The sequence below is a fragment of the Pholis gunnellus genome (assembly GCF_910591455.1).
Source record: "Pholis gunnellus genome assembly, chromosome: 24".
NCBI classification, from domain to species: Eukaryota; Metazoa; Chordata; class Actinopteri; order Perciformes; family Pholidae; genus Pholis; species Pholis gunnellus.
This window is the reverse complement of record NC_136551.1, coordinates 7,116,901-7,144,495: the sequence shown is the minus strand read 5'-3', so window position 1 is coordinate 7,144,495 and position 27,595 is coordinate 7,116,901. Positions and strand designations below refer to the sequence as shown.

The 27,595-nt window shown below is 42.8% G+C and overlaps 1 protein-coding gene across 1 annotated transcript; it reads right to left on the bottom strand.

Moving 5' to 3' along the window:
* Window positions 1-1,961: 1,961 nt before the first annotated feature.
* Window positions 1,962-27,215, bottom strand: adarb1a (adenosine deaminase RNA specific B1a; the record flags this gene model as incomplete). Its single annotated transcript, XM_079185365.1, has 10 exons — window positions 1,962-2,138; window positions 3,042-3,220; window positions 3,581-3,762; window positions 4,902-5,070; window positions 5,979-6,133; window positions 6,469-6,637; window positions 7,923-8,037; window positions 9,464-10,398; window positions 13,332-13,406; window positions 27,116-27,215. 10 exons carry the CDS (start codon window positions 27,213-27,215, stop codon window positions 1,962-1,964), a joined length of 2,256 nt encoding a protein of 751 aa, XP_079041491.1.
* Between the last annotated feature and the right edge of the window lie 380 nt (window positions 27,216-27,595).

Sequence of the window (27,595 nt, the reverse complement as noted above, 5' to 3'; positions counted from 1 at the left end):
AACATCTGAATGTGTGCAAAACAACACGGAACATAAAAAAAACTGTCAAAGATTTGACAGATGCTGACATCATCTTTGGTGAGCTTTTACTGGTGGTGATAGCGACTGAAGTGCTAACAGCAACAACACTAGCAGGTGTACTGTAGTTACTGCATAGGGACTATCACTGTATGAGAGATTCACAGACTCTGAAATGTTTGTGGAGTTTTGTTGCATAAGGTTGTGACCGTGATCTAGTGCAACAGGGCTCATATTAGGAGAGATGTTCACACCCAACATGTGTGTTTAACCTCTGGAGTGTTTCCTGTGTTTGGTCAGATGTGAACCAGGCTATTCCTACTCAAATGTGTCCAATCCAACTAGAGGAAATGACCCCGAACTACAAGGATTAAAGGGTATGAGGAGACCGATTCTGACAGTCAGCTAATTCTTTGAATAGCATCAAGTGGACAAACCGGAATGGCTGAACGATTCAGTCATGAACAACAATCACCGCTGTTCTCAAGAAGTATATTTCCAGAATCCTAAAGAGTCCCTTAACCATCGGGAAACCATATTTCATTGGTGTGACTCTGTTTCCTTATTCCAACAAAGATGGAAGCTTAAATGACCGTACTCAACTCTTACAACGTAAACTAAAATAACAATATGTATTACCACTTATATCGGTCTACATGTATATTGATGTTTCTCTCCAATATTTCATATTTTCATACAAAAATAAACATTCTATGTTTTGCTTGTATTGTGGAAAAGAACGAGGCCGTATGTCTGGATTAGGAGTGGTCATACGTGGGGCCAATTTCACTTTGAACCATCTTCATGGTGACATCAACAATTATCATTACTATCACTGTAACAGAACAAGTAACATTTAAAAGAAGAAATAACACAAATATATATATATATATAAATATATATATATCTCATTGTGTTGATATATCATATATCATATTGATATTGATACAGTAAGCTTGTTCTGGACTAAATGGGGAATAGGGGGCAAACGGGAAGACAAGAATGCAGAAGGACAACGGCCTAGCTTTAACAGAACAATGTTTTTGGTTGTAGTTCTTTGATTGACAGATGTGTCAGCCTATCACAGTCAGTAATTGTGGTTGTCGCTTGCCTCTCATCAGGTGCACCCAGGCTTCCTCACCTTTGACCAAATTTTGGATTTTCTGGTGAGTGAGCAGCGCAGCATTTATTAAAACATCTCTTCAGAAAGTTTGAGTTTGACACCATAGACACTCCACCTATGTTATTTACAGTCTGGACCGACACATTTACAGTATAATCCACCATACATGCCGACCTAATGTGGCAGGACTGCGAGTCCATTTCATTTACATCAGAGTAAAGCTGTCTTTGAAACGGAGGGTGGAGCTGTGGATGACTGTCTTCTAAAGCCATTCTAAAGTCATCTCAGTGCGCATATCCTCAGCAAAGAAAACCTCTTTGTGACCTCAAAGAAGTGCAACAAAGCAGAGAGAACACTTTCACAAACTGCAAGTGGACATTCTGAAATTATTACAACACTGATACTTGATAACAAACCTTTTACTGGAGACTTCCTATGAATTTGGCGTAAACACACATGCAAAATGAATACATCACTATTCTTATATAAACAAGTGCCATTAAAACTAACAATGCTGTTTACAAGTTTCCATTCCCAAAGTCTCTTTTTACATTTGTCCTGTGTATAAAGTTGCATAACTGACTGAATAATAATCTTTTTGAATGTGTAGTGCTGGCTGAGAGGAAGTAGCACGAGGCTATAAAGATGAAGGTGGAATGTTAAATCCATGGATTCTGACATCTGGATGTGGTGCCTCTTTCCTCCCAGTGAAACACAGTCCAGTCCATGGCAATCCAGAGGGAAATGATTCCACCAGGGAAACTGACCCAGAAAATAAAGCGAGCAGACATGTTTTCTGTCAAAGACCCATCGCACTAGCTCAGGTGGTGGGTGCAAACTGGTCCTGCTCTATAGGTTTCTTCACCCAGGCGCCCAGTGCGGCTTTGTGGAAGGCTCTGAAGAGCGCCTGCTTGGCGCTGTGGTACTCCACCGCTGCCTGCTTGGCATCGTGGTAGCTGCTGGGCCTCACTGTTTTGATCCGCAGGGTGGAGGACAGCTACGGGTCATGGACAGAAGAAACAACATTGTCTTAGCTGTAAAAGTACCGAGTGCCTTCAAAGAGGATGCTCGGTGTAATGGTAAAAAATATATATCAGTATCATGAAATGGTTTAGAAACACTCTCTTCTCCCGATTAACATAGAAATATTCTACGACATCGGCCAAAACTATTGTTATTTAAATAAGACTTGCAGTATAATTTCTGTACCAACTTTTGCCTAACTAGTCGTCTTCACCAGTGTTCGGGATTCTGATGGCATCAGGGAACCTGATGAAACTATGTGATACCAGGCTTAAACCTTAAACCACACAGTTATAGTAGTAGTAGTAGTAATCGTAGTCTTCTTATCAGTACTGAAGAGGTTTTGTTTCCAGTGGCCCTAATTTCTTTTTCATATTGAGAAGAAGAATTTCTTCTGATAGGTGTGTGTCCGACTATTCGTTCGAACAACAATGGCGGCTTGTAAAGAGGTTATCAAAGATGCTGCAACAGCATCAGTTATTAGAGATCTGGAGAGTATTTTATGGAAAGAAGAGCGAAGAACGGCACTTTTCTTGATGGTAAGAGTTTCATTGACACTTTACAACGACCGCTTCTCAGATGGTTCTGTGTAACAAACCATCAGGTTAAGTTATCACTACCAATTTAATGCTTCAGACGGGCCAAACATCACCTTCCATTCTGTGAATGTGAACGTTAATGTTGAGAATTGAAACAGAAGAACCTGAAGTTATGTTCAGGAAAAGATGTGGTTTAGGTTCAAATAGAGCCGTCTACTGAGTGAAAGTCCTGTGTTTGTTGGACCCATCCACCCACTCCGACCTCCTCCCTATACGAGGACTGTAGCTTTACTGTGCATTGAAGACAAGTACAGAATGCTGAGTGTCAGCAGTGTTACCTTGCAGTGCAGGCGCATCCAGCGGCTGTAGAGAGCGTGTTTACAGAGCCTGGAGGGTCGACCCAGATCGTCTTTCCCGGTGGTGGCGTTGATCACCTCTAAGCCTGGGTCTCCCACCGTCCAGTTCACACTGAAGTTGGGCGCTTTTCCTGGCTGACGAGCCTCTGCATTGCTTATTCCTGTAGGCAGTTCACAGTGGACATTAACAAGAATGGAAGGCTAAATCCATTTCGTAAAACACAATCAGGTAGGAGAGTAAGCAGTAAGTTTGAGGCCTTATCTATTAAAACTCTTCTGGTGTATTAATGGTCTTGAACAATAATCATTTTTTAATTGGTGATTGGTGAATTTCCTGACTTTCTCAGAGTTCATACAACCGTCTCTGCCTAAACTACTACCCTCAAACTTCCCTGAGATTGCATAAAACCCTTGACCGGTGAGAACCCTCCTTTTCAGACTTCCGAAGGACCTGCAAAATGCAGTGTGGAAAACCAATCAGTGGAAATCAGTCCTTAGTAAAAGGGCAGTCTGTTTCTCACCACTGAGCAGTGGTTTGTTCAAGCTGAAGGACTGTGGCAGGTCCTCGATCTCAGTAATCCTCTGGTACATGGCTCTGGAGAGGTGGTCAGCATGGTACAGGCTGCCCAGAATGATGCTGGAGAAGTAGATGGCCTCAGTGAAGTAGCTCATCAGAGAGCCTTGGAATCCAACTACATTCCACCTGAAGGGGGACAGAACGGACACATTTACTCATTTAGGCAAATAGCCATTCAGTTTGTCAGTTCTCGTCTTCTTTTTATGAACCACAGAGACAAAGAGACGAAGGTGGTTAAACAACGAAAACATACAAAAATCAACACGGTTCTTTCAGCTATATCTGATGAAAACACAGATCTCATTCCAGCTCAGAGGAGCGCTGAGGCCTCCTGGAGATGCATCAAGCAGCCTAATCAAAGCTCCAGTGGCCTAATGACACCTGAGAACCGCAGCTGACAGAAGACACAGAAATGGAGTGATTGCAGCATGACGTCCAGACAATTCGTCCTCTCTCCACATGCACATAATCATCAGGATTCCTAATGGCCTGCTGAAAAACACCTCAAGTGGGTCTGTAGGGCTGTGTTTACTAGGACAACTACAGTATGTACTATGACAGGTACTGTTGATTCACCTACTCACACTCTATATCGTATGCTCATATTGTGTGTTTTGTTTTAACACATTTCTTTTAAACAGAATTAGTATGGAAGGAAACAAGATAACGTACGTATCCGTGCTGGTGCTCTGGTACATTTCAATTTCACAAAATCACAACGCTTTAAACTTCTGACAGCAACTGCTGTAGTTGAGCTGACTTGTGTTAGAATATGGACAGCGACCCTCTTTCAGAAAGAGTGATGAAAGAAAACTCAATGATAGACAGAATACAGTGGAACAGAGGTGAGCGCCATGACTTCAGCTCTCTATAGCTACATTGTGGCAGATATAGTTAGGTTTGGTCAAGTGTGTGTGTGTGTGTGTGTATCTGTCTGCCTGTTTCTATCCTTTTTTGCCGGACAACTGTCAGCAGCTCTTTGACCCAATATAGTATAGGCTTGCACTGCACGCTCGTAAACATGCCGTACATGGTATTTTTATGCTTTAAGTCTATTTTCTTTCACTGCACATGCATAAACACAGTGATTGTAATGTTGGCTTTGAGCGCTACCAAAGCACAGGTGACCTACACTCAATCCTGTGCCTGAACATATCCTGTGGCGACGCTGATGGAGCACTAAAGCGGCGGCTCTGCCAACGCGCTCTCACTTCTGTACGCAGACATTGTGTGTGTGTGTGGACAGGAAGTGGAACAACACAAACCTGGCTATCTTGTCACTGCAGGACATGGTGAGCAGCCTCTCACCCTGAAGAACCCCGTCCCATGTCTGAATGGTGTTAGTGGAGCGTACTGGGATGGTTCCTTCACCAGACTCAATTTTAGTGCGGAGCTGCCCACGGGCTTTTCTGTTCGGGTGTCTATCCCCGTGGTCTGAGACAGGGAGAAGAACAATTACACACACTTGAAGAATCTTATGGTAAGCAATACATTCTCAAGCAAAATGTTCTTATTTAAGAGATATCTTCTTTCTAATCTGAGGAACTCTCACATGTTTTTTAAGTCTTAAATCTTCATCAGGGCATATCATGAAGGGACCATTTCTATGTTCCCAAGGGCCTATGTCCCCAGGTTTATATTGCATGAGAAAGGGTCCTATGTACCCAGGATCCCATGTTGCTCAGTTCTACAAGGTCCCTATGTTCCTAAGGTCCTATGTTCCAAGGGTTCTATGTTCCCACGGTCCTATTTTACCAATGTCCTACATTCCTAATGTTATATGTCCCCAGTGTGCTATGTTCCCAGGGTCCTAAGTTCCCAATGTCCTATGTTTTCAGGGTCCTATGTTCCAAGGATCCTTAGTTCCCATGGTCATATATTCCCAAGGTTCTATGCTCCAAGGTCCTAAGTTCCCCAGAGTTATATAGCACATAATGTGAACACGACAAAGGGTTCTATGTTCCCCAGTTCTACATATGTTTCCTCAATGGGTCTTTGGTTGCCAAGATCCTATGTTACCCCAACCCGTTCTCATTTCCAACTCGTCACATACGGACGCTTGGTCAGGACCCCTTGGCATCACTTAGGTTTAGGCAACAATTGTATTTAGGTTAAGGAGAAGATCATGGTTCCCAGCTCTATATAGCACATAATGGGAACCAGCATAGATATGAACATAGACACTGGGAAACTGAATCCTTGACAAAACAAAACCGTTTGCAGAGTTTACTTTAAGTGCGTTACATCATATTGAATCATAGGAATATCATAGGACCCTGGAAACATCGACACGCTCCCATACTAAACAAGTCCAGCCTTTCTCTTGTTCTTCATCCGCTCACCCTCCATTCCAGCTTCATGGGGAGAGAAGATGCGGGCGTCTCCACAGGGGGAGGTGCTGATGTACAGGTGGAACTGGACATTTTCCTTCAGTCTGAAGCCTTGTCTGTTGTCACACCTGGTAAAGACGGATGTCTGCTGCTCCTCTTCGTGGTTACTGGAGACACAAATGGGAAATCAAGTGACATTATACCATACACAATGCTTTGTAAAGCTTCCAAATTGGCTGGCAGGTATCCTTTAAACTGTATGTCAGAATGACTCACTCAACTTTGGTTAGTGTTTGACATGCAGGAGGACAAAAAACTGTGTTGCATGATAAGAATTTATTTTATTGGATTTCAGACATTTGGGTGTTTAAATTGACAGATTGACTACGAATGTTATTCTCCCTTATCACGGAGAATAGTCAGGTCTTTAGTAAAGAGTGGAGTAGTAGAAATACAAAAACAACATTTACATAGGTCACAGGATTCAGACACCAGCTCTCACCTGAGGAAATGCTCCAGCTGGGAGTACAGGTACCTGATGAGCGAGCGGCGAGCCACAATCTCAGCATGGCAGTCATTGAGGGCCAAACCTCTGTCACTCATGTATTCACCATTGATGCACTTTGTTCCTGTGGACACGCAGATGACCTGTGCCTCCTTCACATCTGCACCTGTACAAGAAAGCACGGGGACAGAGGAGTCTAAAGTGGGACATTGATCTGATGTAATCATACACAAATAGCTGTGCAGAAACCCAAAAATCTGAGATCAACCCAAAGAACATTAAAGACCTTTAATGTCAACCCCTGTTTTTCTAAACTTAACAAGGTTAAAGTTATATAAATCTTTGAGCAGCTCTTCTAAAAAGCACGAACAGGATTTCAAGGGGCTGATGGGCTACAGTTCGCTGGGCCAATCAGCTGGCCAGGCCATCGGGAATTCTCCCGGGGCTCTAAAGATACGGTGGTGGAGGTGGATACAGCGCTGTCAATCAGACTTGCTGTCAATTTGTCCCTGTGGCCAACGGTGGTACTGTAATGAAAAAATGCCCCGCGGATCAAATAGCATTCCCCGTAGACCTCTATTATAAAAGAGACATCTGTAAAACAGGACACCTACTGCAACTGCAAGCAAGGTCAAATCGCCACTCTTTTTATTATGCATTTTTAATCCATGGAGGTTTTATATTTGATATACAATCCTAGAAAATGACTTTTATTTGCATGACATCATCGCAGCGCAACACCTATGGGTCAAGCTGGAACAGACAGGTGGGCCAGCGGGGGAAACACCAATGAGCATGTGCCCCTGAACAGTTATTAATCCACCTTACAGCTCATGGGAGCCATTCTAAATCAACATTGATGATCACATTTTACCATCCAGCAAAGCAGAAGATAACCACTTGAAGATGGACAGAATACTCAATCGCTCACGTTTTTCTTTTGAGAAATCAAAAGGAACCAACTACGGCATGTTGCTCTGAAACCAAATGCTAATTGGACAGAAGCTAACCGGGAAGTGTGGCAAAACTTTGCCTCTGAAACAAAAAGCAGAACCTTTCTTCAGATTTCCGTGAAGGACTCGAACGAAGGTTTAGACTAGAGAAACTGGAGACTGACTTAATGGGAAACAAAAGCTCAGGTCAGAGTCGTGTTAGCTAGATTATATTTGACATAAAACGCAAATGCATCCCAATCACAGCTCAAGGATAAGGTAATGCAGCTGAATCAGGTCCCTGCTGATGCAAAGAGAGTGGAGAAACATTTAGTGCAGAACAGGAGTAAACTTCTCTTAATCACTAGACTCAATAGAAACGCTCAGCTGTCTGTCCAGCCCCCTTAACATTCAGGGCTGCAGCTTCGAGCACAGAGCTTGTAACCTCTTGGTGGATGAGAGTTGAACATTTTCAGAAGCAACCGTTTGACTGACGAAAAAAAAAAGAAAAAAAATCACCTGTTGTCATGACGACACCTGACAATACTTTCCGTCTGGAGTGTGGCGACGTGAAGTTGTCCGTCAGCTCGCTGAACTTGTCGACGACGAGGTGAGAGACGGCGTCTGCCAGCACCTGAGATGGCAACGCAAACAAATACGTGAAAATGATTTCAGAAAATAAAGTCTTTTGAACAAAATGAACGACGTGGGCCGACCGACTCTCGTGTGTAATACGAATATGAGAAAACAACAATGCCCACGTGTGATGAAAATAAAGTGAAAGCTGCTTCTTATCTGCACTGAAACTATTATTGAATATTTCAATTAGGAACGCTGCACTGGTGTGAATGACAGTCAGGGTTCTGAGCAGCTTAAAACAGTCAAATCCTCCGCTCCACCGGCTGCTCTGGAAGTAAAGCAGAGCGACTTGGAAAGGCTGGTATAATGAACAGCAGTGTTTGAATAGCACTCAGAGGGTGATGGTAATTAAGATAGCAGCTTTGTTATCAGTGTGCAGGGATTACAGGCAGGGATTAGTTCACGTGTAAATAGATTCCTGGTGTATTGAACTTGTCTCTCCTGAAGCTCTTCAATCAGACTTTGTCAGGTTGAACGTGAACAGTGACAAAGTAGACGAGCTTTCCGTTTAGACGACAGATGTTACGAGGAAGTGTTTGCAGCTATAATCAAACAGGCCACTGCCAATTTCTGGCTGTGACCTTTCTCAAAAAGCTTATCTTCATAGGTGCCTATTGTCACACACACACACATATATATACATATATATAAATGTAAATAAATAATAAATAACATCTATCAGTAAAGAGGACTTTCTATAAGCTAAAAGCATGAAAAATAATTCAGACATAATGTCACAGTTTATCTTAATGAAACAAAAGTCACATTTTCAAACAAACGGAGATGTTGTAGAACACAAGTGCACTTTTTCTTCTTCTAGTATTATGCATCATTTGTGTATTATTACCACACACCATCACATGACTCCAGTCCAACAGTAAGAATGGAGATCTGTGTGTATGGGCAGTTTGCTTGGTTCTGGTTAATAACCAAACATCTGGTGAAGTTACAGACTTAGCAGATGATCTTATGTTCAAGCTAACGCATCCGGCCCTAGGAACGCAGAAATCAATATCTTGGCCTCCTCTTATAAAATTGATTGATAATGTGGGTTTGACTACACTAACATTCATCAGTCTCTGTTTACTATTCATATTATGCTGGAACCAAACTTCAAAAAAATTGCTTATGTCATCAGATAATGGGCTTTGCGTTGCATATTTTCAACTCGTAGCACCCAAGGGATGCAGAGCAGAGAGAATAATTATGAGTAGCACAGAACAATTGAAAAGGAAGGGAACAAAGGCTCTGGTGCCATTCTTTAAGAAGTCCCATGTGATCATACCTTTAGTCACACACCTGCAATGCTATCATCAACTCTGTGCACTTCCTTACTTTGACCCTATCTTTGAACAACACAAGACGGAAACGGTAGAGTAAGGAAGAAAGTAACGGGGTCATTTACCTTCGTCCATGCTTACCTGTGGCAGGTGAAGCTGCAGTCCTTCTCTGGGTATCGGCTGACTTGACGGAGCCTGATCCAGCTGCATGTTAAACAGAGCAGACAGAGCAGCCTGGGCAGCCCGGGCCTTGGCCAGCTTCTTGTTCCGCCCAGAACCCTGGAAAATCTGAGCATCGACTGACACTGACATTACAAAGTTCTTGGCATGGCTCTCCCCGCTCTCTGACACAAAGTCATACTTTAGGCCCGGCCGTAACTCATTGAGGATCATGACTGGATTCTTGCCGCTTGTAGGGGAGATGAAGGGGGAGGGGACTAGAGGTAAGGGGGCCTGGACCAGGTTTGGGACAGGGGAGGGTAGCAACGGGTACTCTATTCCCAATGAGCTGAAGGAACCATTACTGTTGGATGCGAGGTAAAACGGGTCATCTGCAGGAGTGGAGGTCTCAAAGGCATTAAAGAGCATGTCTGGAAAGTCAGCCTGGTCCGAAGTGAAGTCCGTGTGAACAAACAGAGTCCGGCCCATGGCCATGTGGGCTTCGGACGCATTGGGGAACTGGACGAAGGAGCGCAAGGCCTTCTCTGCTGCATTCAGCTTTGCCTTCTTCTTGGTAGGACCAGAACCCTCGAAGAGCTGCGCGTTGACCTCCACAGTCATCACAAAGATGGGTGCATGGACGGGCCCAGTCTGAGAGAGCAGTTTGTACTGCAGCCCTGGCTTGATCTCATTCAGCTGCATTAGGGCATTCTTAGGCAGAATGGGCCCAGGGACTTTCTTACGCTTCTTGGGCCTGTACTTGGAATGTGCATGCCCATTATTGCCCTCCTCTAAGGGACGCTTCCTCCCACCCCCAGCACTCCCATTGGGGAGTTGAGCAGCCTCAGCTGCAACCCCCTCTTTGGAGAAGAGGTTGTCCAAGTTCCGATTTTCCTTAACATCTGTGCTGCATGAACCTGCGGTGCCCAGAAAGAGTAACTTACAATGCCTTCGTTGCAGGATCTTGTAAATGTAAAATTTAGAGATTCCTTTACCTCTCTTTGCAACTGAACAAGTGATGTGTGTTCCTTAATCAATACTTATGTGGTGTCAAGTAGGTCAATTATGTTGGTACTTTCAAACACATTCATTAATTTATGACAGCGAAAATGTTACACACAATCAGGACTATTCTGTTTACAACTCAAGGGGAAAATTTAGATTTAATTAGGTTTGAGCAATAAAACTGTAATACTCGACTGACCAAAGTCTAACCTTGATTACCATGAGAAGCAAAACTTTAGTATAAGCTATTTGTTGCAGTACTCAAATTTAGCAAATTACAGAACAAAATGTATTTTTAAACGTCTTCCTCAGGACGATGTTCTGTGTTTTGGGAACACATATCACCAGGCCCTGTTAACAAAGCTGATGGAACTTAATGTAAATTTCCATTTATAACATCCTCCAGCAAAAGCTCGATAGGTTACTCCTTTCGGTGCTCAGGACAGAAAACAATCCTATAAATTGCAGGCTTAGAAGGGTTGTGGGGAAAGATGGGGGTGCAAACAAGGGTGTCAACTTTTCCCAAAATAATTCTGCACCTCAACTGAGCCTGAAGAAAAATACCAGAGAAATGATATTAACTTTTAGCATTTGATTGATTAAACATGTCCCTTGTAGACAGACAATCAGCAGCTATTGTGCATTACAAAACATGTGGGTATCAATACAAAATAGAACCTTTTGTTTATTATCACACACAGTTCAGGCAGGTTTAGTAAGTAAAACCTACAATATGTAATTTCACGGAGTTATGTGCCAACAATAATCTTTCATTTACAGACTCTTTCAGTCTCTTTCTGACACTATACATAAAAAACGTATGGTCGCGTGTAAAAACACTGACTGAACATGTCAGATCTCCTGAATTTGAACATTCCATCCAAACAACTGTGAAATGCAGGATTTGGTGGAACAACAAGTCCCTGTTTAAACATTGATCACTTCTCCATCATGTTAAAATAAGAACTTGTGGCATTTTTGACAATTTTAGAAAGACGAGTACTTGGCCTCAGCCTACTGCCGGTGTTACATCGTATTCTGTGACCTGTCCGATTTTGTGACCTGTAGCAGTGCAACAACAATTTCAACTTCTGATCACGTTGGGAAAAATCAACGATAAAGTCGACTAATATTTCCACTGTGTTGTTTTTACTTTAGTGTCATTACTTCTGCAGCTGTGCAGCCCCCCAGTGAGCAGCAAACGCCGCTTTCCCTCGCAGCGACAGGAAAAATGAGTGAGGACAGGGTTAATGAAAGTCAGTCCAGTGACGGAATATGTGGCGAATGCCTTAGACCCTTAAAGCAGAGGAGAATTAGTGAAGGTATTCTGACTGAAATAAAAAACAGAACATTGTTTTCTACCAAGATGTCCTCATTCCCCTCCAAACAAACTACCTGAACACATTTGATAAGGGATTAAAAAAGGACTCTGAAGTGCAGTAAGATACAAAAGAACCCCATCCCTAACCACTGTCATCATAAGTTTAGCTTTATATATTCCAATAACAAAATGTTCTTCACTTCCTCCTTAATCAAAGTGTACAGAGTTGTGTTCGGCGTTCAGTCACAGCCAGTCGACGACTGTAGGCAAAGTAAATAACAAGCATGCGAGAGGGGAACTGAACTCAAACATGAGAAACACAATGGCAGATAATGCCCTGAGCAACAAGAGGGGGGGGGGGGGGTGATTATAGGTCTGTTGGGGAAGAGGGAACATACTGTTATTGTTCCTCTACTGAAACAGCCAGTGCTGCGGCTCAGCAAGCAAAAATACTCACAAGCAGAAACAGAATTTCTCTTCATTAGATTGAGAAGTGAATCCAATGGAAAGGTCTGTCTAGGGGTCTAAATGTCCAGTTGTAAGGTCAGTGCGTTACCTGGCATCTGACTTCTTATTTTTTTTTTTGATTTGCTGTTTATCATTTGAACAAACTTGAATAACCTTGAGCACTTCCATCATCAGCCTGCGACCAACTCTCCCTACACTGTCAGGCATAATCCACACGTTCTCCCAACTGGTTTCACTTTGGCTTACACAGAACAGGGACCGGATTACTGCTGTGTGGACACAAATAAAGAAGAGTTTAAAGAGTCCGTCAGCTTCGCGGCAAAAGCATCAGCAGGCCCAATCACAATAGACAATTTAGTCCATCTGGTTCAGGTCTTCAAGCGCACAGACTCCTTCCAGCCTACCCCGACAAACAGCCAGACTCGCTCACTCTTGAACATAGAATCTCATCTCAGCTTGATGCTTGATCGTATCATCTTTGTAAATAAAGAGGCAACTTATCAGAAGCAAAAGCAGGCACATAACTGGAGTCAGATGAAAGTAAAGCTTTGTGTTAACTTGTTTTGCTCGCTGCATATTAACGTCCCTTACAATCTTGATACAGCCATCTTTTCCGTAAAATCCTGTTGAAGCTTATCATGGGTCAGGTGGTTTTAGGGCTGAAATAGACCTACATTTCAAATCCAGAGGTGTCTCTCAGGGGGCTTAAGGGAGCTTTTTTGTTAAGAGCAAGGGGACAAGCTTAGAATTTGTCATCAAAATGGAGTGAAATCTCACAGTAGATACACCCTGACCCTGGGATTAAGCTCTGATCCTGCCTCCCGAGTTGTCCAAAAAGAACATTTTCAAGGACACTCCGACAGTAATACAATGCACCAGAGGTATTTAAGCCCAGGATTCTGTATATCCTAATACCCATATGCATGTGTCTCATACGCAACACAAGAATAAAAGTTTAATCTTTACTCGGAGCTGAAAAAAAGTTGTTGTCAATGCTTTTGGCTCAGATCTGAAATTGACATCTTGGTTAGACTTGAAATGCATAAATTGACTCACTCATGCTTTTGACTTCGCCCCCTTCTATGGTGAGCAGCCTCTGTTGGGTTCGAGGAAGCCGATCTCCCACTCGGCCTGGAGGAAACACACAAAGCAAACAATGCAGGTGGATTTGGTGATGAAGGCTCACAAAAAAAACACACAACACAGATGCACTAATAGACATGTGCTCAATGCTAACCAGCTTGGCAGAGAAGACAAACACTGACTGGCAGGTGAAACAGAGTTCTTGTTGGAAGCATTAACATTCAGCAGACAGCAGCCAGAGAAGCCTGAGCAGCCTTCTGAGACTGATACATTTGACTAACCCTCATATTCTAACAGCTTTTTATTCATTCTTTATAACACACTGAACATTTCAGAAGGAAAGCTTTTGATTTGATTTCGCTAAATCCAGGAAACGAGAGGTGAAAACATGAAGCAGCTGATGTGCACGCTTTGAAGGTGGGAAAGGTTGTTGGTGTCACATAACAGCGTGTCCACATAGGACAACACATTCTCACTCGAAACTCATCCAATACAGACGCTTGGTCAGTATGGAACCCTCGAGTGTCCGTTTCCTCCCGTTACATGTACGGCGTCTTTTTCAAAATAAACTTCCGTGATCGCGCTCGCTCCATAAATACAGTGTCTTTTCAAAGTAAATCGTGGTTTTGGTCCGTTTGAGAATGTTTGTTACATCTTTCAGTTTTAGTTTGACGCATCCATCCACTATGACCTCCTCCCTAAAACACACAGGGGGCCGCTATTCGTCTTCCATGTAAAACCAAGTCAACATTGACTTATTTTTCCATACTTTTCAACACGTACTTAACTCACACCCGGTACATAAGCTACGTAACAAACATACTAATTTACGCTTTGGTATTGGACAAGTTGGGAGTGCTTTATGAGGAAATTGAGGCATCATGGAGACACTGGTATCTAGTTTCATAGTAGTACAGTGTGTTTGTTGGAGGGTGAGCTAATTAAAGATTAGAATGTGATGACATGTGACGACTGATTTCATCCACCTCGTCACAGTTTAGCAGAGGTGTAGTGAGATCTATTAGCCGCCATACAAATAAATGAATAATCATAAAATATGAGGGGAGATTGCTAATTTCATTCAGTGGTTTGATTAAAAGAGTACTCGACTGAGACAGCATTGCACTCCTATGACACAGTCTGACTCATGATGGACAGTTAAAAAAAAAAAAAAAGAAACACATTGTTCTTCCTGGCACCTTCATTTCCCACAATGCACCGTGACTGTTTTCTTTGATTCAATTTCTCTGTGATTAGTATCATTGTTATAGCTTGTGAATTTACTCACTTTCTTTACGAGCTTGATGACACAAAGTAGAACTCAGCGTAGCATGAAAGCCATCAGTGTAGATGTCTTTACAAAGCTTTTAGGCATTTTATAACAAATCTGTCATCTGCATTTTCTTGTTGGAACCAATCCAAACCCTGTTCCCTCAACACCTCCTTGCTCATATGTCACTCAGCTTATTCTCCCCTTCAGCTAGCCCCCCCCCCCCCCCCGCCCTGCCCTAAGCTACTCCTGTCAGACAGAGGTACTCGTCTCTCAGGCTGATAAGAGACACCGAGCTGCCGTTACTTCCTCCGGTCTAATCAGGAAACTGTCGCTCAGCGTGCCGTCCCTGGACATAAATAAACAAACGGAGGCCGGCAGAAATCCCGCAATAATTAGCTTCGATTTACAGAGATGGCGGAGGCGGAGTTTCACTCCTCTGATCCGAGAACGCAGAGATCCTACTGGTTGTCAGCTGTTACACCAACCCTGGCTTCTCATCTTGGATGGGGACGGACGGCAGCCTGACTGATGTTCACATCACGGCTTCACCACATGACCAAAGAACAGCAGCACACGAAACAACTCGAAACATCTGTCCAACATGAATTGACCAAAAAAACCTTTCCACTGATTTATAGAATATGAAGAGAACAAGGTTAGATTACGTGCTGTTAATTCAATTGTATAGGTCAAAAACATATTTTAATGCTGATACTTTAACTCATAACTAAGTATTTTAACACTGTATTGTGATTTTTACAGTAGTATGCTCTGATGAAGGTCCTTTAGACGAAAAGATAAAAAATAAAGTGTTCTCTGCATAGATTTAAGTGTTCTACCGGTTTGGACAGATCTGGTAAACTCCCATTCTTTACTCTACGCCACCTGCTATACTCTGTGAATGGTTATAGTAACCATCATCTCTATAAACAGTGAATGTAGAATATGTAGGCAACGGGACAAGACTTTGGCATCGGAGGCGTTCTGAGTAGTGTTGACCAATCAGGTTAGAGCAGGCTGTGGTTGACAGCAGGTAAACAGTCTGTGTGGAGAGCTAAAGAGGCAGAACGCATTGGCCAGAAGACAGTCCATTGCCAAACTAAATCCATGAGGTAACTTTGGCAACATAGTGGAGAAACTAAGTCTTGCACCATTTATGTCTGAAATAAGTCGTCAGAGTTGAGATTATTCCATGAAATCCTGTGACGCTGTTTTTGTATCCGTACAGGAAATCCATTTATAGAAAGCTTTGGTTCACAATGTTTTTCTATATTCAGCTACAAGTGAGAGGACCTCAATTAGACCCAATGCAATGGCTAATCAGCTTTCCTCTGGAAGAAGAACAGAGCAAAACTCCAAGCCAATGGGATTGACAGGAAAGGCTTCATACTTGGTCTGTTTAATCGCTCCTCTGTTGGCAGATATGGCCTCCTGCCCCGCTGCCACTCAGCTCTGTGGCTCCAAACATTAGACATGACAATGTTATCAGGCTTTTCTGGCTCTATTGTGCGAGGCGGGTGGAAGGAGAACAGGGCTTCGGTTGCCTTTCTCAAGATAATGGAAGAAGAAATTGAACTCAGAGGAAGTAAAATGTCAACAAATGTAGTTATCAGCAAGGCTCGTCACAGGAACTTTTGAGGGTTTGAATTTTGTATTGTGCTTATTCAGAAACCTTGTTTACTTCATTATTGACTGTCTGAATCACATACAAGGCGACCGGATTACTACAGAATCTTATGTATCTGATCCGTCACACACTGCTGTTTTAAACGTTTCGAAATCGGCTGTTACAATGACGTTCTTCTTCTTTCCTTAAATAATAACAGCAAATGTATTATTTATATTTTGAAATAGTTTTGGCCTCAAAGGAAGAAGAATTAAATGATTCAAACGTCCATTGGGTGGTTGTCCCTTCAATGTTACCTGTGAGGGAGGAGACTGTTGAACTTGAACTGTTGAGTGAGTCTCTTTCATTGAAGAGGTTTTAACTGTGATTAGTTCTAGGCTGCTTTATTGTGAAACACTCGACACCGAAACAGGAAACTGCTCCTGTTTGAATCGAAGTTTCCAGTTTCTTTGACATTGACAAACGCAATCTCGGAACCCATCGGCTATCGTCTTGGTATCTAGCCTTTTAACAGCTTAAAATTAGCTTGTACACCGGCTGTGAAACAATCCAGTCGTCTCTCAACTCCAACTCCAGTCTGGCATCTCAAGTAGATAATCGAACTGTGAACAAAGAGCAGCAGGAAGAGGAAGTCGAGAAATATAGTCCCTTGTCCCCAGAGGCTTATCTGCTGTCAGACTGATTGCTCATGGGTTCAGAGATCGTGCTCCAGGTCTTCTGACTGTACTCAAACAAGCTTTGGTGGCAGGAGATTCCTAACTTTTCAAATGCAGAGTGTATGAAACATTATATGTTCTGCAGTAATACATCAACAAATTGGAAAAACAAGGAAGATTGTGGAGGATAAACAGCCAGCAGGAATGGAAAGTGGCATGTATATTAAAGGAATCCGTGGCCTACCATCCATGTCGCGTGGAGAATAAGTTTATCAGACAAGCGGGACAAAATAAATAATAAATGATTTACTCTGCCTACTGCCACGCTCCGACACACTGCCGCCTCAGATCATGCATCACAGCACACTAACCACAACAGCTAAACACATTTACACGGAGAGAAGGCCGATGCTGTGTACATTTAAACAAGGCTGGGAACAGGCGCAGGAGACAATACACCATAATAGAGAATAAACTTCAATCAATAACCCGTCCGTGTTCCTTGAAGTAAAAACCAAGTGAGGAGCAAACATAGATGTGGTGAAAATACATCCGTTTATCATCCTGTTACGGTTGAGGGGAGGCTGGAGCCATCGGCCGGGACAGACATGTTAAGTTCTACGTAACATTACGTCTATCCTAAAGTTCTTCCCATACAGATACTAGTATCGGAAACGCCTCCAATACAGCCTAAAATGCTGGAAAGGTTATCAGCGATAGACAAGTCTGTGCATGGATCCGATATGATATCATTTATCAGCTCATTTACGCTACACAGGAACAACAACAACATGTGTCACTAGCTAACCGATCCGTTCATCTTGTCCCATCGGTGTTCAATTAATACACTTCCATTTAATCAATTCCAATTGATTGCTAGCGTTGTTTGCACTGTTCGCTGTGAGGCAGCCGGCTCAGCCGTCAACATGTTGAGAGGCAATAGATATTATTTGAATTTTGCGTTTCGCAACTTTTGATTTTGGGCATCGGAGCATTTTCGAAACGGGCGAATTTGCAAATTAGCCAGAGCCACTCTCTACCCCATTATGTTAGAAGTGGATTTTCATGATTCACCTAAATAAATGGAAACTAATAACTGCTCGGAAAAAGAAATCGATCTGAAAACTGACAGGATCTTTGGTAGATGATCCACTGCTAATAGGCAACGGCTCTACCTTCAGTCACGGCTTTGTGGCTCACTGCTGTGGGGAAGAAATATAAATAATACTCCATACATTCTAGACATGTCAGAAACACCAGCTCGGCAGCATTAGCCGATATGTCAGCGTCTCGTGCAGCCCTCGGCAAACCCCATCAACAAGAACACAGAATTTGGACACCAGCCATCAGTGGTAACTAGCGACTGAGCCGACAGTGATAAATGGATTTGGGAGCCTTTTTCTGGTGCTTGAGGGGAGTTACAATCATAGCCCGAGAGGGAAAACAACTGCAAACAGCTGTCAGAGGACTCCTTTAGTGGCCTAATGCAGATGGATCGACCCTGAGGAGATGCAGACAGCGGGGAGGGGAAACCGGTGGCCTCAAACATGTGATGCAGAGACAAAAAAAAAACATTGCCGGCAACACACTGCTTTTCTCACATACAAACTCCATTTTCTCCCCATGAAATGACATTTTGAGACTCGCAGAAATTGGACCCTGACGGGCCGGGGTGTGACACATTGATAGGCCAGGGACAGGTGATGAGTTGGTGGATGAGAGGAGACAGAGAGGAGACACTGGAGGGAAGGTTCTGGCTGTATCATGCAGTCACATCAGGTGGGGAATAGTTGTTGTGCCTCTAAAAGAATTGGGTTGAAGACACTGGATAGAGCTAACATTCAAAAATGTAACCGCCATGAATCAAATAATAGTTGGGTATTGTACCAAAGAGTAAATGTAATTCAATGTGACATTTTGACTTTGAACAAGACGATCACAAAATGAAGACATTTGAGTAAAGTCTGCTCGACTCAACGATCTCGTTGCCTGACCTTTTCAGCTTGGCAGGTCCAAACAGAAAGCTTATTAACCTGCAACTCTCTGGAAGTTTGCCTTTTTAAATTGACTTCACTTTTCACAGGCTCCTGGAGTTGGATGGAAATGTGACATTTGCAGCAGGTTACAAGAAAGTCATAACAGAATCTGCCTAATGTAACGGCAAACCCATCATATTCAATCACACAAGGACAGAAAGGAACATGGCCGGAGGGCTGGGGGGGTGTAAACCCTCATATTGTCTCTGAACGTAAGGCAGGCAGCGACACACAACAACATAATTGGGAAAACAATATAGTAAGGGAGTTTATTGTCACACTATTTTACTTTCATTTCAGTCTAAAGGGTAGGAATGGAGGGACCATACTCTCCTTTAGCTTCTGTTCCAAAGACTGTCAATAAGTCTTGTGCACTTGTGATCAACAACATGATGAGCAAGATGTTCACTTCACATGTCTTGTACGTATGTCAGAGAAACGTTGGGGTGTTGAACCATCGCTGCTGGACTACAGGAAAGAAACCCCTCACTGCTTCCCAAGGACACTCGCATGGCTCCAGCCATCCCTGGAACATTTTCACAGGGACTCTGTGAAATCTTTATGACGGCTTTAATTTGCTGTGTGGCCCAGTCAGTAGCTGGAGGGCAGGGTCAATGCTGCATCAATTCCACACGCTAATGCAACTCACTTAACCAACAGGGCTTCCATGCAGACCAACACACAGCCCCCCCCCCCCTCACATTTGTGCTGCTGACAGCAAACTATTCAGACTGCTTTAGTGCCCTCTCCACTGGTGGCCAAGGAGAAGTGCCAGCCTTCCTGAAGGTAAAGCAATTAAGTGGATTATCTCCTTCCATACTGCGGGGGGGGGGGGGGGGGGGGGGGGGGGGGGAATGGGGATGCTTGGGTAGCGCATTGTAAGTGAAGCCTCAGGGCCAACAACCACAGGAGTCCTTTAGGGAATAAAGCTCACGTATTGAGTTCAAGGTCAAGGTACACTCTTCAATGTGTGAGTCTGAATTACACAAATATTAAAATGTGTATCTGCAGACCTATGTGGTCAGTTTAAAACTGATTTGACATGTAATTATCTCTCATGTTGTGTACTGCACTCACTTCCCCTGCCTGACCTCTTCGACATGCAAATGGTCACATGTAAGAAGCCAATTAGAACTTGCATGTATTTATAGAATGAATTATTCTCCAGAAGGGAGAGTTGGGTTTCTGCAAGTACTTTCATACACAGCTAAGAAACCAGAAAGCTGACAAAATCCCAGAGACTGATGCGTTTCTAAACACAACCTCTAACTGTTCTTTCAAAACAGCTTTTCACCATTTTTGTTTTCCATTTTCTTTCCCACTCTGTCAGGCTGACCTGAACTTGACGGGGTGAAAATACACCGTAATTCAACAAGACCACTAATGGCCGACCTGGGTCCCTTTGTGTATATATGTATACAAGAGTTGTTCATGTTTGAATAATGAAATATGCAGAACTGTAGAACAAAAACCAGCAGCACATCCTCCATGGACGGATAAACATCCTTAATCCAGACCTACACTGTGGCTTACTTACAAAATGTTGCTGTTCTATTGTATGTGAGCTTTCTAGAGTTCGATTGTAGCTGTGAATGTTGACATGTTGCAGTGAGATATTTGGCTGTGAGCCTCAGAACTCTCTGTTGTCTACTTTGTGCAACTTTGCCAGTTTACCCCCCCCCACACACACACACACCACCACCCCCACCCCACTGTTCCCCTGGCACACACTCTCATTTTCATTTAACGCTATCACAGGTAGCTCGGGCCTCCTGGGGCTGAAAATTGCTGCCGACTAGATGCCTGTGAATGTTGTGCTGGTGGTGGCCAGCTGGGACCAGTAGAGCAGGAATGTTTTCCCATGAGAGAACATCTCCTCAGTGGTAATTTTACTTTCTTTTTCCAGAGTTCCTGCTCAATTGAGAAGTTTCTGAGCTGTAGTGTTGTTTTCTCTGGTAGTCCAGGAGCAATTACATCCATGAAACAAGAAGAAGAACTCACCATCTGTTGAAACCAAAAATAAGACAGCATTTCGTTTTTGGAGCAATAAGCTTATGCTTTCCTTGGCCTACAGTAACACAATCTCCGAACCCATCGGCTTTGGGTCTGACGAGCATTTAGCCTCAGGGGGCACAGTTCCTCCCACAGGATTTAGTGAGACCTCAGACCCTCTACGGTGGTCCTCATGCTCCCCCAGAGGAAAATGTACTTTTTAAAGCTAAATGCATCAATCTGATAAGAGGCTATACTGTAACTAAGTACATTCACTCAAGTATTGTACTTGTAGCCTTTTTTGAGTACTTTTTGAGTACTTTTTTCCATTTTATAGAACTTTATACTTCTAGTCATGTACATCTCAGAGGGAAACATTGTACTTTTAACCTCACTACATTCATTTCACAACATAAGTTACTAGTTAGGCTACTTTGCAGATTCAGATTTTATCCAAATATTATAAATCAATAATGCTTAAGTATTTAAAGTAGCAGCTGCAACAAATAAAGTGATAAACACAATGCATCGACATTTATAACGCAGAGATTTAGGTCTACCATAAATGAAATGGCCCAATCTACATAATGCGTATACTTTAACTTTTGGTACTCTAAGTATATTTTGATGCTAATACTTTTACTTAAGTAACATCTTGAATGCACGACTTCTACTTACAGAGTAATTTTTTCACTGTGCTCTACTATTCATTTTATTAGTTGCATAAATATGAATGGTGGCGTAAACCGACCAAACCCTGCTCGAACGTGATTGGCCAATACTACTCTGACTACAAACGATTATTGAGATTAGACTCATTACAAAATATAGGTGACTTGGAGTTGATTGAATGTGTATTTTTACTCCGGTGTATTCTTCTTGGTGAATAAAGTTCATGTAAATGCACAAAGTGTAGGAGCTGACAGGGTCAGATTTCGGGTTAACGCTAGCCAGCTAGCATCACATAGTAGCACAATCACCTCACTTCTTACGGGCTTGTTAGCCTTAGCTAGCTTGGTAGCTTTGAGCTAGGTGGCCGTGTTTCAGCTACCAGGCTTCATTCGGCCCACCTCGGCTCCATCCACGCTCCACCTCTCCCCTTAATCTGGGCTCTACAGAAACCTACGGGACGTACAGGCCACACAGTCTTTGGTGAAACGACGTCAAAGAAAGATCTTATGTGACGGTTCTAGAGCCGGAACACTGAGTTCCTGACCTAGTCACAACGTCAGCCTCTGACCAGCTGATCTGTGGTGACAGGCTTTGATTTCGCTTGAGCTTATTTTCGACTTTTTCATTTTTCACAAGGTCTCTAAAGGTCGGCATGAGAGATTCCAGGTTCCCCCTCGCACCCACTGACCCTCCTCCACCCTATTCTCTCTGCATCACTGGTCTCGCCGCTCAAAACAGATGGCTATCACTGTTCTCTTCACCCCAGTCAAGGCCGGGCCGGGCCCTCCGCTATCTCTCTGAGCGGGGGGGAAGGGGGTAGAGGGTGAGGGGACGGGAAGCTCAGGGCTGATGTTGAATTTCACACCCCACGGCATCAGGATTAGCGAGACCAGGAGCTGATGGACAGCCGTGTGGAGGTGGAAGGTTGGTGCTGTCTACTGATGCCTAAAAGGTATACGTCTCTGCATGCTTCCCAGTTACCGTCCATGCTCTCAGCCGTCAGGTACTTTGACAGCTAGCACCTCAATGAACCGAGTCTGTTTCCAGTAATAAGGACACATGGTCCGGACTGCTGATTCATGGACCAAAGATATTGATGCTTTTTGATCCAAAGACATGCTACAAATCTAAAGCACATTTGAAGAAGAATTTAGATAAAAGCGATCTATTCTATTTGTTATTGTGTCATGTGACTTTTAACGATATAATTACATTGCTACCACTTTGAAAACATGTTCTCATTAGTCACTTAGACACAGAGACATGAGAAAAATATAGAAGTTAACCTTTAAGCAAAGAATCTAAATACTTCTTCCACCACTGTAAAAGAGCAGTAAGGTCAGGAATCATCAGAGAAAACAGAATGTATCTATCTATTTTGTATTTCATTGTTCATTTTGATAAATGATATCCTGCGGATGCAGCAGATTTGACACATGGCAGGAACATGCAACACGGGATGATTTTCTGATACCATTTTAAATACAAATCTTGCGTTGAATCTGGCTTAAATTAAAAGTCAATATTAGCAAAAGTGATGCATGAGTCTGCCCTTCATGCTGTGTGCTGCCTCCTTCTCTACCTGTCTGACGGACAGGGGGGGGGGGGGGGCCTCAGTGGAGCTCACAACCCTGAGCCCTGAGGAGAGTCGGAGTTATCAGCAGAGCTTCAGGCCAACCCCGGCTCCAGGGTGGAGGGTGGAGGGGGGGGTGGGGGTCTGTATCAACTCCTCTACATCACAGAGCGCCGGCTGTTTGCTAGACAGAGATCTGCGGCTGCGGTTTTGGGCCGACAGACACATCCCTTAGCGGCAGCGTGGCGTACACGCCTCACAGAGCACATCGGCTTATACCTCGTCTGAAATTCACTTTTGCTCCCAGTAGATTAAACTCACACTTCAGTTCATCTCACAACACCCCGCTTAGCAGGGACACGGAGAGGATGGGCTTCTTACTCGCCCCGCATGCAAAGTATGTACAATGGCTCCATTCCTCTTTTTTTTTTTACACATTAATACTGTTTACCACACTCTCCATGAATAACAGTTAGGCTAAATTGAATATTCCCAAGTGGGATCAAAAGATATACACCTGCTGCTTTGGCTTTTTGTGGCCGATAGCTGGAATTTGAATTAATGTGAGGATTAAGTGCACTTGACTTTTGCAGTTAGTGAAAATATTAGCAGTCGTTTGCAATCATGCACAGAGCAAATGAAGCAGGACAGTCCAGAGCCGAGCAGCGCTGTGGTGCTGGTCTGTTCCAGCACATGTTCCAGCTACAACCAAGACTAAACACTCACACGTCTGACATTCACTGAGCCATGAAGTTAATGCTGCTGCAAAGTGCATTTTCATCTTAATGATTCATTTGACAAATGTCTGGCACAGTTAGAGGATATCAACACTGGCTGTGAGCAAATGAGACTCATCCAGAAAGAAGAAACTGTCAGTAAGACAAATATTATTCATATTAGTATATATAAACAGTGGTGGAAGAGGTATTCATATCCTTTATTTAAGAAAAAAGGACTAAAAAGTTAAAATATCTGTTATTTTCTAGTATCTAGTATTAAAAGTCCTTCATTGAAAATGTTATTTCAGTAAAAATATGTAAATGTACTAAAAGTATTAAAGTAAAAGTATTCCCGTGACTTGTTATCATGAGATTATTATTACTCATGCATTCATTTAAAAGAAGGATTTGACTGTTAGCTGGTTGAGCTGGAGCTCATAGGGAACTATTGAATAATGATTATTGTCATTATGGATTTATCTGCTGACTTCTTCTCTGAATTACATCCATTTTGTGAATCAGAAACCATGAAATGTTTAGCATTAAAATGACTGAAACGTTTCAAATAGTTGTCAACTAATTGTCTGTCAATTGACTTATTGATTAATCGTTTCAGCTGTACTTCTATAAATTGTTGGGTAGTTTGATTTATGACAATTTTTCATGTTTTATGAGCACCTCATGTGTTATTTATATGCACAAATAATATTTTTTAAAGTAATTAGTCATTAAAGCTCTTAAATAAATGAAGAAAGTGAAAAAGAGAAGTAGAAGCATGATATTTAAACAAAATACTCAAATCAAGTACAAATACGTAAAGTTTAGCAAAGTACTTCAGTAAATGTACTTAGTTACTATCCAGCACTGACTTTACAGTATAATACCTTTTATATTTCTGAGGGCAGTAATGAGCCCGTCGTGATGCAGCGAGTCAGAAGGAGGCGGGAAAAGATTTACAGTATCTTTAACTAGTTCTTTAAGAAAATAAAGTGCTGCTGTTCTAATTATTAATAAGCAAAAGTCTCAGCTGCAACACCTCAAATACCAACGCTTGGTCAGTGCCCCTGTAGTGTCTGTAGGAGCGCTAGATGTAAACCCATCCACATCTTCATTGGACAGTAAAGAGCGAGAAAGTCCATGTAGCCAGACCGACTTTCACCCAGGAGACCACTGGTAGTGTCCCATATAATACCAAGTCAATGTGGATTTATTTGACCTTACTTTAACACATTCATTAACCATTATCAGCTGATATAGAATGAAAATATAGGACTGGGAGTCTCGTCGCTGATCCCTGATAATGCTACATTGTGAACAACCGGATGATTCTGTTCACGTAATGTCATCATGTCGGTAATCTTCACTAACGGTGCTCGTTGTTGCTGCTGACAGGTTCATATTGTTATTAGAAGTGTCTGACAACTTTATGGAAATAATCCTACAGAGAAATAAAAACCTGTTTCTTTACGTTTCCCTTTAAAAACGTTGTTTACAGATGTTTGAGTGGCTTTTTAAATCATAAAAACTGGAAGATAATTACTCTCAAGATACTTCAATCATCTCTTTACCGAGGAGTTGGTCCCTTCTAGGATGTCAGCATTCTAATGAATTAATAATTCTTATTAGGAACGTCGCCAGTTGATCTGCAACATCAGCACCAATCAGGACCAAGAGCATTTCTCTGATCGATCAATATCAGCTGGAAAGGCCTCTGGCGACATATTGTCCTAGAAATAACTGCAACAAACAATATTGTCATTTTAAGACCAGTAAATAAAATGCAAATTTTCCAATAAATGCAAAGTGATTTATATCGGAGATGCTGTATTTATACCTGTGCCTCTTATTTAAATACAGTTTATCATCATTTGTATATCACCTTAGCATTTTTCTGTCCAGTAGGTGGTGACGATGTAACATTTATAGATGCCGCAGAGGGAAAAACGACTGGATAACTGATAACTTCACTTCATCTATAACTGGATACATGTGCGGTAATGTTTAGAGTCAACAGCTGACGAATCAGAACTGTGGGTTGACGGTGACATCATCCCTCCAGATACCTGCCGGCTTCAGGTGTCTGCAGACGGAGAGGAGAATATTCTCCAGACGCTCATTCAGCAGGATGTTCAAATGATGTATTATTATTACAGATATAACATTTGATCATTGTGTTTTAAGAGTTACGTAACTACTTATGAGACATTTTGAACTCACACATCTACTCCACCTGACTGAGCCGTCTCTAGCACTTTAAAGCATGTCAGGCCCAGGCCAAAACAAAGTCCCAGGGTGCACTGCAGTTTCCAGGACCAGACCTTTTAAGGTGCCTTCATCCCAGGAAGTGTTCACAACTGATCCTTTTTAGTTTAGTCTCAGGGGGCTGACACAACAGAATCATGCCAACACTCATCACTTTGTGATCATTTTGCACAAACATGCTTTCAGTAGAAACTTGGTGGTGTTGCTAACTATTTATTACTGAATATTACTGTGACATATAAACAGCTTCCGCAAAGACTGAAATGCAGATTGCATGACTTTTGTTCTTTTTACACAACTTTAAATTCAGTGCAGATTGTAAGAAGTCCACGTTTACTGTGAATCCACATCTCAGCCCGAAGAAACTGGGGCAGAGAAACTTAAGTTCTTTTCTGAAGGGGGTCTGTATTAATAATGATTACCCTATGTGTTCATTTTATCTTCATTTTAACTTTAAATTATTGATACCGTCTCAAAAATACAGAATCCATCTGGCTCTAAAATCAATGCACTTGGACCTCTTCATGAGATTTCCCTTTCTGTTTCAATGTTTACTCTTCAGACCTCAAGTACATGAAGTGTGGATTAAAACACGTTCGTCACCACGAGCATAATTTACACTCGCCATGTATTATCTTGTGCTATTTCCATGATAAAGTTGATTCCTACAGAGCTGAAATAAAAAAATCAACCACAGAAAGATACCCAGTAACCAGTGAGATGAGCAATGAGATAAAAAAAAGTGAAATGTCTGTTCTAAGCAGCACATTCATGAAGAGCATCAGGACATCTCAACAGAAAGTCCAGGACAACAAGCAGCTCCTTCCATGACGACGACCAAACGACACAGAACTAACACGACCCTCCTAACAGCAGCTGCTACCACACTCGCTACCACACTCCGGTCTCAAACAGAGCAGAGCAGCAGGTACAGCACGGAGGAATACCTTTGCGCTCGGAGCGTTTCTTCCTCCTCCTCTTGCACCTGCGGCGGATCAGGCAGCAGTAGGCTGCCGCGGTGCCAGAGCTGTCCAGCAGCAGAGCCATGGCTCGGGTCCTCTCAGCCAGCCTGCAGGCTGTGGTGTGCTCCTCACTCTCAGCCTAATGCTAAGTACAGACACAGAGTGTGCCTATCCAACTTTGGACAGAGGAGGGGAGGCGGGGGGGAGGCAGGGGGAGGGGCGGCCAGTCTACCATGAAGCAGGCAGAGAGCTGTTGGCACATTGGCTCGCTGTGGTAAATGGCTGTCAGATAAATGGGCTGGGATGTCTCCTTGTCTCCTCCTCCTCCTCCTCTGTCTCTCTCTGGCTTACCTCTCCTCTCTTTTCACCCCCCCCCCCCCCTCTCAAATCCATACTCTGGGCTGTGATGAACTTGGCACGCAGGCACTCTTGAAAAAAATACCAAAAAGTGCCTTTTGAATATGC